The sequence below is a fragment of the Leptosomus discolor genome, chromosome 15, assembly GCF_034619465.1.
Source record: "Leptosomus discolor isolate bLepDis1 chromosome 15, bLepDis1.hap2, whole genome shotgun sequence".
Lineage (NCBI taxonomy): Eukaryota > Metazoa > Chordata > Aves > Leptosomiformes > Leptosomidae > Leptosomus > Leptosomus discolor.
Genome location: NC_141405.1, coordinates 12494541 through 12508320, shown reverse-complemented (window position 1 = coordinate 12508320; position 13780 = coordinate 12494541). Strand labels below are relative to the sequence as shown.

Sequence of the window (13780 nt, the reverse complement as noted above, 5' to 3'; positions counted from 1 at the left end):
GGTATTTAAACCCCAGCTCTTAGATTTAAGAAATCTGAATTCTGACACATGTTTAGCCTCTAGTTTCCTATTCACATGCAGGCAGTAATTTAGTTGAAGTTTGTATGTCTGTCAAAGCCATTTTTGTACCTAATTACTTGTTAAAAATGCATACATTTTGAGCTTGAAAGTGATAATTTCACATTTTTACTTTTATGTTTCATAGGAAGTAAGAAGGGCAGTTGAACCCATACAGGTCATGTAATTGGTTCCGAGTGGAGGCAACTTGGATCTGACTTAGTATCTGAGTTTTTGTGCCATATAATGAAAGCTGTTCAGCTTCTAGACCTCAGCTGAATATAGAATGGTATAATTACCTGTATGTAGCAGTGTCCTAGGTAATTAGCCTGTTATAATGCACATCTGTGTATTGGATCCCGTATTCTGACCAGATGATTTACGAAAGTTCATTTGAAGTTTCATGTATTTACAAATCAAATTAAGTGGACTAACGTTTTGCAGTACTTTTGCAAAAATGGTGAATTGCAAAAACTTAAAAGTCAAAGTATTGATCCGGTGTCTGTGTTTTTATCAAAAGCAAGCCAGGTAGGCAAACAATAAACCCCAAAATTTGGAAAAAAAAGTTACTCGGTAGTATTGTACGTGGTTGACTTAACTGACTGTTCCATCTGAGGAGGGTAATGACGGACATGTAACTGTTCAGAAAGAAGTAGCAAGAACACTCATATTTGTGTTGATGGTTCGGTGTCACAGGTGAAATGGTAGACTTTGATGGGACAGAAAAGCCGTTACAGGATCTGAAAGGCCATCATCTCGAACGCATCATCTTGCTGTGCCTCCCTGTCTTACATGTGTACTGTCTCTGAGTATTTAAAGTATACTTACGAACTTTCTGTGTGCATAGCACTGCCCAGTAAATGCAGTGTTAATATACTTAAAACTGATAGCTGCTGTACACGTTGTTCGCTATTTGGGTAGAATATTTAGTGTCGTAAGTTATCATTTAATCTTTCTTGGGCAAAATGTCCCAAATATGGTAACAGGCTAAATGTGAGGGGTATAACATTGAAGCTTAGGGAATACCTTGAATCTGTATGCAGATAACACAGTGATCATCAGTTACAGAGGATTTTAATGCAGTTCTCCAAAGCATTCACAAAAACTTGTGATGCTCATTTTTTTCTGAACTGTTAGAAACGGAAGTTCGGAAGATAGTTTAATCTGCAACTATTATTTTGTAGGAAAATTTAGAAAGACCTTTTTCTGAAATAATAGCATTAGAAGAACTTTTTTTCCGTTCATTCTCTTCAGCATTTAGATTTAGGGTTTTAGTTTAGATTGCCAGACTCTGATCTGGGAAAACAATTCGGCAAGATGTGGAATTTGCTGTTCAGTTCCACTTCTGCTTGAGAGCTGTTGCGTTGAGTGTTGATGGAATTTCTTGTATTCACTAGTTCTGTTATTTGGACACAGCCTAAGGCATTATTAATTACAATGGGGAGTTAGTGATGATTAGGAGTGATGACTAGGAACTCGGTCTTCCCTCTTGATAGGAGACAGCGCTATGGCATCCCAGTGGAACTGCACAAGTTGCTGCAAGGATGCTGTCGGACTGGCTGGTGTCTTGAAAGTGGTTGTGCAATGTCATCCACTGGTCAACGACAGCATTGTTGAAGTTATGTCTTAAATCTAAGTGTCAATGTGACAAGCAGAAAAAGAGATAGAGAGCAAAATTGTTTGAGAGAGAAACAAATGTAGGAAAAGAAGAGATTGAGAAGGTATTTTAGTTTTCTAATTGAAAAGTGATTTTCTGACCAAATAGCTAAAAGACCCGAGCAATCTCTAGCACAATTCTGGATCACATGATGATCTCTTCTGAAATCCAGCTTCATTTCTATAGCTGCATTTCATTGATTCTAGGTTTAAATTGAAATGCTTTTGTTTCTAAGAACTGTGGCAGGTTGTTCTTAGTTTTTTTCAATATTCAGCTTCAATTTGTCTTTCCTCAAGTCAGTTCCCAAAAGGAAGATAACGTGTTACTGGCAGCAAGATAAAGTAAGTAATGTGAAAAGTTTTGAGGAGCACAGATAGTCATAGCTACAGTTTGTATTTGTCCAGGTTAAAATTTGTCAAGGATTCTTTGTTCTTTGCTGAATATTTTCATGTGTTCTATTTCAAAATAAAAAACTAGCTCTGAAAATTGCGAGGTGTTTGCAGAGTTCCATCAGAAGTGGCTTGCTGGTAAGTTGTGCTTGGGGAAGGAGAGCCACAAAGAGCTCTGCAGTGAAGGACAGCAACAAACTGAGCAATTGCTTCTTTTGTCTAGCCCTGAGATTTGTCCACAGTAATTTGAGAGACTCCTGGAACGCAGTTTGTGGTTCTGTGTAGGTAAAGGATTGCACTACAGAAGTGGACAGACTGTATTTTTACAGTTGCTTCTCTGCAGTGTTCTTACTCTCTGACCTCGCTTACAGGGGGTGCCAGCACTTAGCTCAAGGATACTGAAATCTTAAGCTAAAGCTCTTCAGCATCAGAGCGTATCTCACAACTCATGCCTGTAAGAGCCTTTCATTTCAATAGCTTATTAGAGGTATCTTTTCCTTTTCAGCTATAATGGACAAGTACCAGGAGCAACCTCATTTGTTGGATCGCCACTTAGGTAGGAATGTCATCTTTAAATAATTTTTGGGTGTATACTTGAAAATCTGTTAAATAGAAGGTCCGTATTTGCATTACAAGATTGCTGTGGTTGATATTACTTATATGAGTACTATCTCTTTATTATTAGAAGTATGAGAAACTGTAAGGTAACTGCATGTAGTCTCACTTTTTTTCCTCTCCTTTCATTAGAGTGGATGATGAATTCATTGTTGGATATAGTACGGGACAATGGATCTCCTCCCCCACTAGTTCACCTGGCTTTTAAATTTCTGTACATCATTACAAAGGTAAAAACATCTCCCAAATTTAAAAGTCTGTAACTGAAATGTGTAAATTTCCAATATTTTCTTTGTTGTTTAAGTAACTTTAAAAAATTTCCCATTTTCAAAAATAGTAAACTAAATAAATAATAAATAATTGCCTAAGTATGCAATGAAATGTTTTCAGCTGTACTGTGAAAGATGAAGTCTTTGTAATTTTTGTGGTAGCTTATGTTATTTAATGATCTAGAGTAGTAAAAATCAAGGTCTGAATGCAAAAGAAATTGCAGACATTGAGATACTGAGTGATAAAACAAGAGTCATAATGTTAAAAAGAGGTGTGAAGTGTGATGAAGAATTAGATGGATTGTGGAATTTTCATCTGAGCATAAGAAAACGTTTTTTTGACTGTGAGGGTTTGAACGCTGGAATTGATTGCTCAGGGAGTTTGTGGAGTCTTCATCCCTGGAGGTACCGAATACCCTTCTGGGCAGCCTGCTCTGGGTGACCGTGCTTTAGCAGAGGAGTTGGACTAGACAATCTCCAGAGGTCCCTTGTTTTAAAGTTAAATTAGTTCTTAATAAGTTTGTAAAAATGCAAAAATCTCAAGGTATTTAAGACCTTAATTAATATTCTTACTGTTCTTGCTACATGAGGATTCTGTACAAGAAGCTCCTCAAAGGCTCTTTTCTTTTTCTTCGGTACTTGACAGTGCCGGATGGCTTACTAGATTTTGAAACTTCCTGTTGCAGGTGAGAGGGTACAAACTTTTCCTCCCACTGTTTCCCCATGAAGTGGGTGATCTAAAGCCTGTTTTGGATATGCTTGTGGACCAGAATCCAAAAGACTCTGAGGTGAGATCTTGCTGTACTTTTTGTTTAACTTTTATGTCTGCAGAAGAAAAAGCTGATGAACAGTGTAAGAAAAATACCTGGAAAAAAGTGTATAAAGCAGTGATGCACCTGTCCGGTGTTAACTGCACACCTGGATTTAGTATGAAAGTCGTCTTGCCAGAAGAGAAATGTCTTATTGAAGGAGAGCTCTTGTGTTTTTCTTTCATGGGATGTGTTCTAAGGATTTAGAAGTGATGGTGGTAGAGGTGCAAGTAAAATCTTTAGCCACTCGTGTAAGGGAACAGATTAATTGAAACAACAGTAATAAGAAAAGCAGTGAAAGATACTGAACTTCTAAAAGGAGTAACTTAAAAAGTCCTCTTCCTGCCATGCATATCATTAACAGTCATGTTAATTTAGCTTGAAGTCATAAAAGTAAAATCACAGGAAATGAAGTATTTAGGTTTTACGTATTTATTCCTATTTCTTGATGTGAAGAAGTTGTTTTTTAAACCTTCACATTTTGTTGAAGTTGGTATGAGAACTTCTGTTTTGATGAGGAAATGAAGACAATAGTTAATTTACCTTGTTTAGTTTCATAAAATGTTTTATTCTTCCCCAACCCCCAGTATCTATCTTCAGATCTGTGAGGGGTTTTGTTTTTCTTCTTTTTTCTTTCCTTTTGAAAGGAGGGAGGTGAAGATTAGAGAAAATCTCACGATTATGGCATGAGGTGTGAATCGCTTGGATTTTTGCGTTTTAACAATATATTCCTGGATGTGAAAAAATAACACAGAATTTCAGCTTTTTTTTTCTACCTGTTTGCAATTTGAAAAACAGTGTGACAACACTTCATTATGTGTCCGGGTTTAAAATTTTATTTGGCGGGGAACGTTCTGGGCAAGAATTCTCATTTGAAAAAATATTCAACCAAAGAATTTAAGCATGGGTTGAGGTCACAGAATCACAGAATGTCATGAGTTGGAATGGACCCATAAGGATCATCAGGTCCTGCTCCAAGATACTGTAGTTCATATTCATGTATTTTTGAATAAGGAAAAATAAGAATTCAGAAGGCTTATTACGGTAGTTGAATTTTAAGATAGACCATTTTCTGCTATAAGTTACAAAAGTCATTGATATGAAGACAATAATCGTATTGCTGCTTTAAATGAAAATAATGTTCTAATAAACTTTACAAATCCTGAGTATTTTGCTGGTGTTGTAGATGTACAGCTTTAAAGCTTGTAAAAGTTCCTTCTTGTCTGTATCTCAAAACACATCTGAAGTTGTTTCAGTAAACCCATGAAAGCAATACATAAGAAATTAGGAAGAAGAATATATTTCTCTCATATTTGTGACTGGAGGCACAAATGGCCCGAGGGAAGGACACAACAGGAGAATGGCAACGTGCAGTTTTCCTTTGGGAAGGAAATAAACTTGTCTGGATTTCTGATTCAGAAGGAAGGGGCTGTAAATTTTGTTACAGTTTTCCTGTTTGGAATCGCTTGTAGTTCTGGCTCCTTTGGTGTTTCAGAGCATTCAGGTTCGGGGTTTTCATCGTCTTACTTTGAAAGTTCCGTGGAGCTAGTGCAAATGGAGGGCATATTTTGTTTTACCATTCTTTTCCAGACTTGGGAAACTCGTTATATGCTTTTATTATGGCTCTCCATGATATGCTTGATTCCTTTCGATCTGGCGCGTTTTGATGGAAATATTGTTTCTGAGGAAGGACATACTCGTATGCCAACAATGGATCGCATACTTGAAGTAGCAAAAGTAAGTATAATACATCTTGTAATGCTTTCAAACCTGTGATATTTTTCTGAGGCTTAATCTTTCAATATGTAATACATTATTGTCTTTTCAGAATATTGTTTAAGTCCATATTTTCTGTATCTGTAAAGAATTTCTGCATAGTTTTGGTATCTTCAGTATGTACTTTGCTGTATTAATGTTAGATGAGATGTTACTTGTTTTCCCTGAAGTAAAAAAACTCTTACAAGACTGTCAGATATGAATGCATGCCTTTGATTATGTTAACAGCTTTTAGCATTTGAAAATACTAGCTAGCTCTTTCTGAAAGCCAAGTTTGATGATTTATGTAGGAAATTAGCGTTCAATCAGGATGGCAACATTGGAAGCTATGACTGTATGAAGAATTTTCAACAAATATAATAAAGTTTCACTGGGCATAAGCTGAAGTGGCTAACTTGTCATCCCTTTAAGATAAAAATAAACAACAAACCCCTCCCCACGAATGCCCGAGCAGCTTGTGCTTTTGACACTTGTAGCGTGTAAGTAGCACAAATACGACCCTGAGTTAAGGTTTTGATAAAGGTAAACTTGCTTTGAAAGACACTAGAAGGGAGACTTTGTTATCTGAGACACAGTTTGTTAAATGGGAAGTTTAATTTTTTATGATCTTAAGCTCAGTGCGTAGTCATAGTAATTACATAACATATGTAATCATAATTTTTGTAATCATAAGTATTAAGTAGTATCTTCATGTACAAAGTTGTTATGTAGTTGTTATTAAATCAACATGTGTGAATTCTTTTACAGTTAGTTTTCTTTTACCTTTAGTGTTACTTGGTTGTCAGTGATAAGGCTCAAGATGCAGCTGCTGTACTGGTTTCAAAGTAAGTCTCTTTTGCACTTCTTGGCAGAAAGGAGAAAAGGTAGCTCCCATTTCTCCTGCCATTTTTTAGTGCGACATACTACTAATGACAGCGTTGGGAGGACTGGAGGTGCCAGCTGTATGTGGGATGTTAAACTTGCTTGAAATAGTGTGTTGATTATTGGAAACGCTGTGTTTTCTTCTGCTTACTGGAGGAACAGGTATCTATCACAAGTGATACACTGTTAACAGGGTGCTGTTCGAATTGCCCTCTAGGGGCTGGTTTGGGCTGCAGGGTTTCAGAAAGATATGGTTACTTTGTGGTGCTGCTGATTTTTGCAGTGTTGCATGGCACATAGAGAATGGGTATCTAATACTGCTGGCTTGAAGTTTCCTAGTAGTACTTAAGTTACTGAAAAGGAAATAGTAATGCTAGAATTTGTTTTTGTAATATCCCTCTTGTCACTTTCTTCATTCTCTCATCCAGAAAACTATACTTCTGTTTTCTTAGGTTGGTTGTTGTCAAATAATTCATCAAATGAAACAGGTGCAGGATAATGGAACTTTCTACATCCCGTTGTTTTACACGGTTGGTGTTCAGACACTGAACAACTTGTGACAGAGGTGCAGTTGTTCTGACTTTTTTTGCATCACTGCAGTAATACTGATGCTAGGGTTGTTTATAAATTTGAAATAATGAACTTCTGTATCTCTTCTTTCCTTTCCTAGTGCATTAGTGGAGATTGTAATTTATTTCCATATGCATCACACATGAAACCAAAGACCGTAAATGTGCTAATACACATGTATCTTTTTTTCCAGTATGTATCACAGTACATATTCCAATGTATTCTAGCAGAAGAGGGCTTTAGACAGCTTGGTTTGTCATTTGTTTTTTCTTTTCATCTTTCTTTTCAAAGCAAGCAAACCTCCAGAATCTTTACACGAGCATATACTCTATCTACACTAGGGGGCTCTGCCAACATAGCTTTGCCACTGTAGCTATAGGAGCAGAGACTGTAGGGTGAACAAGATAAAATGATGAGAGTGGATGTGGGTTGCTAGTCTGAACAATAAAATCTGTGTTAATGTTTTTCTGTGGATTAAGAGGCACAAAAGTTGTGTGTTTAGTTGTATCAAAATAGTTGTAAGTATAACATTTAGTAGAGCAGATCCTAGCTGTCTTTTTGGGAAATAACTGTCCATGTACTTATTTTAAATTTATTCTGAACTTCAGTCACAGGACTCAATGCTTTAGAAATTTGTATTTAGTGAGTATAATGCTACAGTTCTGAATCTGATGACAAAACAAACACTGTTTTGTTTTAGAACTGACAGTGTCATGTGGAAAATTCATGAAACAGTTGAGACAGTTCTCTGGTGACTAGTCCTGTACTTTTCTGATTTACGCTGAAATATTTCAGAGCAAAATTTAAGTGAATGCATGAATCATTTGGATACTCTTTAATAAATAATCTTGCCTATTACATACTTATTTCCATGTGACAGGATGTAGATTTGTCTCCTTATCCTAACTAGTTTTTGCAGTCGTTTTGGAAGTGATAATCGGAAGTTGCTTTTATAGGATTTCTATATATCTGCATCGGTCATCTGCCTTGTCAGCAGTTGACAGAAGCAGAGGATTTGAGGTGAAAGTGTGACATAGACTGAATCGTTCTTGAGCATTCATATATGCCTGAATATGCCAATTCCTAAAACTCCAGAAAAATACCTAAATCAACCATGATAGACTTTGGAAGGTACACCCAGTGTTTGGAAGCCTTCTCAAGTAAACATTACAGTAATTTTAAAAGATACTTTCATCACATTATACTAATTGAATTTGCTCTTCATTTGCTCTTCAGGCTATCTAAAACTAAATTACTAGTGGAAGCACATATGTAGTAACATGATTGATTACAGCATTGCATTCAGCAAAACTGTGTTCATGCAGTTCTGAACCCTGAATTTCATACCTGCACAGTACCCTAGTCCCCTGGTATTAACAGTTGTCTTATGTTTGCTTCCATTTTATTGGCTGAATTAATTTTTATTAAAAGCATATATTCCTAACAAGTAAGGTGATAGAATACATTAAGCTGGTTCTAGTACTGGCTGTATCAAGATGTGCAAGGCTGTAATGGGAGCAAAATTACTATTTAGTGTGCTTAGTTAGTTTATTATGGAAACACAATTTTCAAAATAGCCTAATGATTAAAACACTTCACCAGAAATTAGAAGACCCAAGTCCAAGACCTTTTGGCCTTGGTGCACTTGAATTCAGTGCTTTCGCATCCCAAAACAGTTCTTTAATGAATGGACATAGTTATTCTGACATGAGATCACTGTTTCATCTTCTTGAAGTTAGACTGTTGGGTAGGAGGAATACAAAAGTCCTAGGACAGACAGATAAGAAACAGGAGTCTCTAACATGCTGAGTAGGAAACTCCTTGGGAAGAAAGAGGGAGTCTGGGTTCTGGTTCCTTCTCTAAGGAGTTCATGAATTTCAAGTGAAGTTTAGAAACATCAGGATCCAAGACTTGCTGTTTTCCAAAGTAATTTACGTTTTGTAGGGCAAAGGAACTGGAGTTTGTTTCATGGATTCTCTTTCTTGGCTGCTCAGTCACTTGGTTGCATTAGGAGGAGATGAGGCTTATCCTATGCTTCTAGTCTGGAGGTTAGGGCACTCCTTTCAGAAATTAAGATTTAAACTCCTTTGGGCTGTGAAAGGGCCTAGGAAACCAGTTCATCTACTTTACAGATTACTTCTCTTACCTGTATTGTTGTGCCAAAGAAGGCTTTGTCCCTGCTGCTCTGTTATAAAACACGCCCCCCTGCCCCAAATCATAGAGTCATAGAATAGAATCACAGAATGGTTTGAGTTGGAAAGGACCTAAAAGATCACCCAGTTCCCACCCCCTGCCGTGGGCAGGGACACCTCCCACCAGACCAGGTTGCTCCCAGCCCCATCCAGCCTGGCCTTGAGCACTGCCAGGGAGGGGGCAGCCACAGCTGCTCTGGGCAGCCTGTGCCAGGGCCTCACCACCCTCACAGGGAAGAATTTCTTCCCAATATCTAATTAAATCTCTGCTCGTCCTACCACCACTCTCGCTGATCAGGAGTCCCTCCCCGCCTTTCCTGCAGCCCCCTTTCAGCCCTGGAAAGCCGCTATAAGGTCTCCCTGGAGCCTTCTCTCCAGGCTGAACAACCCCAACTCTCTCAGCTTGTCCTCACAGGGGAGCTCCTCCAGCCCCGTGAGCAGCTTCGTGGCCTCCTCTGGACCTATTCAAGCACGTCCATATCTTTCATGTGCTGGGGGCCCCAGAGCTGGATGCATCCCTGCAGGGGGGGTCTCACCAGAGCAGAGCAGAGGGGCAGAATCCCCTCCCTCGACCTGCTGGCCACACTGCTCTTGATGCAGCCCGGGGTGCAACTGGCTTTCTGGGCTGCGAGCGCACATTGCCGGGTCATGTTCAGTTTTCCAGCCACCAGCTCCTCCAAGTCCTTCTCCCCAGGACTGCTCTCGAGCCGCTCATCGCCCAGCCTGTATTTGTTCTCATTCCTCATTGTTCTATTCTCAGTCTTCATTGTTCACTTGCTGAACACAATAGATACTACTTTGAAGACGATGCAAGTGATCACATGTCTGCGCACTGTTTCCCGTGTTCTCTGTGATGTTCCCCGTTAGGTAGCTCTTGGTGCGGTTCCCCATTTAATTTGTAGCTGTATAAAGTAACCAGGTACAGGCTCTGCATACATCCTTCTTTAAGCACTATGAATTATATATGCTTTGTGGGCTTTCCCATGTACCTTGTTTCCTTTGATTGCATTGAGAACAAAGTTTCTTAGTTTAGTCTGAATCTCTGCTGGAACAGGACCCTAATTTTTAGGTGCTAAGAATACTAAATTAGGTAACTGAAGCAGATGCCCTAACTGTAGCTTGGCTGGCAGTGATGATGACTGACTACAGAAGTAGTTTAACCATGATGAACCTTTTTTGCACTCTGTAAGATAGGTAAAAATGCATCTCTCGACCCATCCAGTGTGTTAAATAACAGGTGTTTCACCTTTTCAAATACCTGAAAAAATCAGCTATGGCTGATAACAGTGTGGTACGGACCAGTTGTTGATTTGCACCAATTTTCAGATTTGCAAAATAGCTGTTCTTGGTGAGAATGGTGGAGAGTCCTCGTATTTGTTTCAGCTTTTCACTAATTGTCACGGAAATAATTTTTATGTGGGACCTTTGTTGCTTTACAATTGAGATGAGAAATCTCTGGAATCCAGGTTTATAGATTGGTTTGAAGTGATTGTGGAATTCTGGGTCAGAGCCTTGCTCAGAAACAGAAGGGCTAAACATAATGCTGGTTTGGCGTGTTCCCACCCTCAGCAATCTAGGAAAATTTCCATTGGAGAATTGTTTTTAGGCGCTGCAACCAGTTTGGATAGCAGGAAAAAATATTTTCCATTGAGAGTCATAAAGTTAGTAACTGCAGTATTTTGGTTTTTTTTTCTGTGGCAGATTCATTGTCCGCCCTGATGTGAGGCAAAAAAGGATGGCAGACTTCCTGGACTGGACACTTTCAATGTTGTCTAAATCCTCCTTCCGGAGCATGGAGGGGACTGTTGTTATGAACGGCATGCTCCAGGCCCTGGTAAATACTGTTTTTCCTTTGAAAATAAATGATTATGCTTATGATCTTATGATACTGCTGTGGTAGACCTTTCATAGCAAATGTGCAGAGAGGTTCCTGTTTATTAAAAAAAAGTAAGATAATATACAGCCAGAATTTCCTCCACAACATGGAGATGTACCTTCCCATGCATGAGTATTTTCTTTAAGTATTCTTGTCATCGCTAAATAAAACTGAAGTTGCCAGTATAGATACTGATAAATAACTCTCAAAAATGCTTTTAAATATCTGATTATATATCAGCAGTAATTTTGTTATTCAGTTTGGTGTTGTTTTTTTTCTTTTTTGAACAAAAGCCTTTGAAATAAATTAAAAAATTGGAACTGTACAAAATTAAGATGTTGGCCTTCTGATACAGTAGTGGTGTCTCCTAGACTTTTCATAACTGATAACCAAAATGCGAGTGATTTGTGCAAGTTGTATCCGTTCTTCAACTAAAATATTATTCTCAACAGTTTAGTAAGACATACTGAACTTGTTAGACAGTGTCCTTCTATAGTCTGAAAAAACGCACCATTTCCTATGTTTTTGCTTGCTAATCTGAACTAATGTTTTTTTTAGTGCTCCTTACCGTGTGAAATAACAATAGTTTATGACTCAAAGGGCTGAATTCTTAGTTTGGGTTTTAAAATTTATATACTATGCATGGGAGAAAATCTGTAATACCTGAACCACTACTATATGATGAAACTGCTCTTGTACATTCTAAGAATACCTTTTTATAAAAGCTTTCTTGTAGTTGTGCACCCTTAAAAGTGGTGCTGTGCATTTTGAAATACTTGAATAACAGTTCTGGTATCTGTTCCCGTTCTGATAGCCAAATATATTTGGGTGGAATGGTGGAGTTTGTGTCGGTGGAGTTGTACCACCTTCTTCTGTTGTTGACCAAAGTCGAGGTGGTGCAAGCAAAATCAGATGACATGCTCCTGTACAGTCTTTGCAGAGATTTAAGGATTTGCTGGTGTTTGTATAAGTTTCTATAATTTGCATAAATTTGCAGCTCTTTTAAAATAATTGCTATGAGGACTTGTATGCAGTATGCTACTAAATGCCAAATCAAAGTTCTGGAACAAGTGTGTGGTGTGTGGGTTTTGGTTTTTTGTTGTGTGGGGGCTTTTTTTTTGTGTTTTGTTTTTTTTTTTTTTCCCCCTCTAGCAGCTCTTCCAAATCAGAAGATGCAAGAAATGATCTATATTTAGAATAACTTCGGACTTGCTGCTTAAGCAGGAGGAAGCATTATTTGTATGCATTGCAGTATGTTTCAAAAGACAGAATGATGTTTCATCATTTTATTGTCAGATCTGGAAAGGGAGACTGACTGACTGCCATTCTAGGTGCATGATGAGACCTGTAGGATGTATAATACATTAGTGTTTTGTCATAATTCCTTTGAGTTTGGCTTTGGCTCTATCCACCTGTTCATTAGTGCATACTAAGCGAAACAGGTGAATACTTAACAAGTAGAATCGAAACTAGAATGTGATACAATATACCTGGAAGCAGAAGCCTGCCTTCTTGCATTTATATGATTTTTTTTTTCCTCCTCTGTGGGATAGGAGAAGGTATTTATCAGGCCAGTTTTATTCGTGTCCTACAGCCCCTAACTCCTGTTCCAGTTGGTAGGTATGAGCAGACTGAATTTTTAAAGCCTTTTCTTTATTTCAGTCTTCAATTTTTAATTTCAGTTACTACAATGTAAGCGTGAATTATATCATTAGGGTATAAAGGTTTTCAGAGTGATATGTATGCAGGTATGTGTGTATGCAGACATGTTTAAGTGGAGTAGGAAATACTTACTTCGAGAGTTTAATATTAAGAATTTTGTACCACACTTGTAACAACAGCATGTTGTTAAACCAAAAATATCAGCTGAAAATAAAAGTGTTTAAAATATGTAAACCTTTTCTCTTAAACATACAGGATTCTAACAGTCTGTACAGAAACTAGTAAGTAATTGCTAAGTGTGTAAAGCAGAACACATCCTCATGAGGGACAACTAAAACTTGTGTCAACAAGCTTCAAAATTCTTTGCCCTTGGATTCCTCCAGCAATTTGATACTTTTCAAGAGTCAAACTGTAGTTGCCCGGGCATTTCTTTCTGAACAAGCAGGAGAAAAAGGGGCATTTTGGGGTTTCCAGTCAGTACAGCAAGGCAGGTTTCAGGAATGTAACAAGTTTCAGGAATGTAACAACCCACCAGGGTGGGGATAAAAAAATCTTTGTCTCTCTTCATCAGGTCAATTTAGAGCTGCCCCTAACAGGGTGGGTTTCGGTTGGGTTATGATATTATGCTGCTTCTGGTCTGTGTTTAGGAAATAGCTCGTAGTGAGATTGGCCTGGCAAAACTGTTTTAAAAAGACGTGAAACTCTTGCATTTCAATGAACTGAAACTGCAAGTTAGGTACGCAATGAGTAGTTCGACGTTGCTGCACTTTGATCTGCCTCTTCGTGGCCTTAAGTCTTGGTGATTAGGTATGCTACTGTTTAATCTAACTCAGCATTATGTGTAGAACAAGTACTACTGTTTCATGATTCTTGTTGAAACACGCAGCCTGCATTACATATTTTAATTCCACTGCTGCTTTTTTCTTTTTTTCTTACACCTGTCGTCAGGAATATATCATTTCACAACAGGTGTGCACTAGCAGGAGTCTTTGCTTACAGTATTTCAAATTCGGTTTTTAAAACTCCCCCTTTTGCTGAAACTAACAT

General features: G+C 38.1%; 1 protein-coding gene across 1 annotated transcript in view; it reads left to right on the top strand.

Moving 5' to 3' along the window:
- Positions 1 to 2608: 2608 nt before the first annotated feature.
- The window catches only part of TBCD (tubulin folding cofactor D), a 113071-nt gene continuing 101899 nt past the window's right edge, over positions 2609 to 13780 (top strand). The window contains exons 1-6 of the mRNA XM_086473440.1: positions 2609 to 2659; positions 2851 to 2948; positions 3674 to 3775; positions 5387 to 5533; positions 6341 to 6396; positions 10897 to 11029. Coding sequence (XP_086329566.1) covers positions 2614 to 2659; positions 2851 to 2948; positions 3674 to 3775; positions 5387 to 5533; positions 6341 to 6396; positions 10897 to 11029 — 582 coding nt within the window. The 5' untranslated portion in view covers positions 2609 to 2613. The remainder of the gene's footprint in view (positions 2660 to 2850; positions 2949 to 3673; positions 3776 to 5386; positions 5534 to 6340; positions 6397 to 10896; positions 11030 to 13780) is intronic.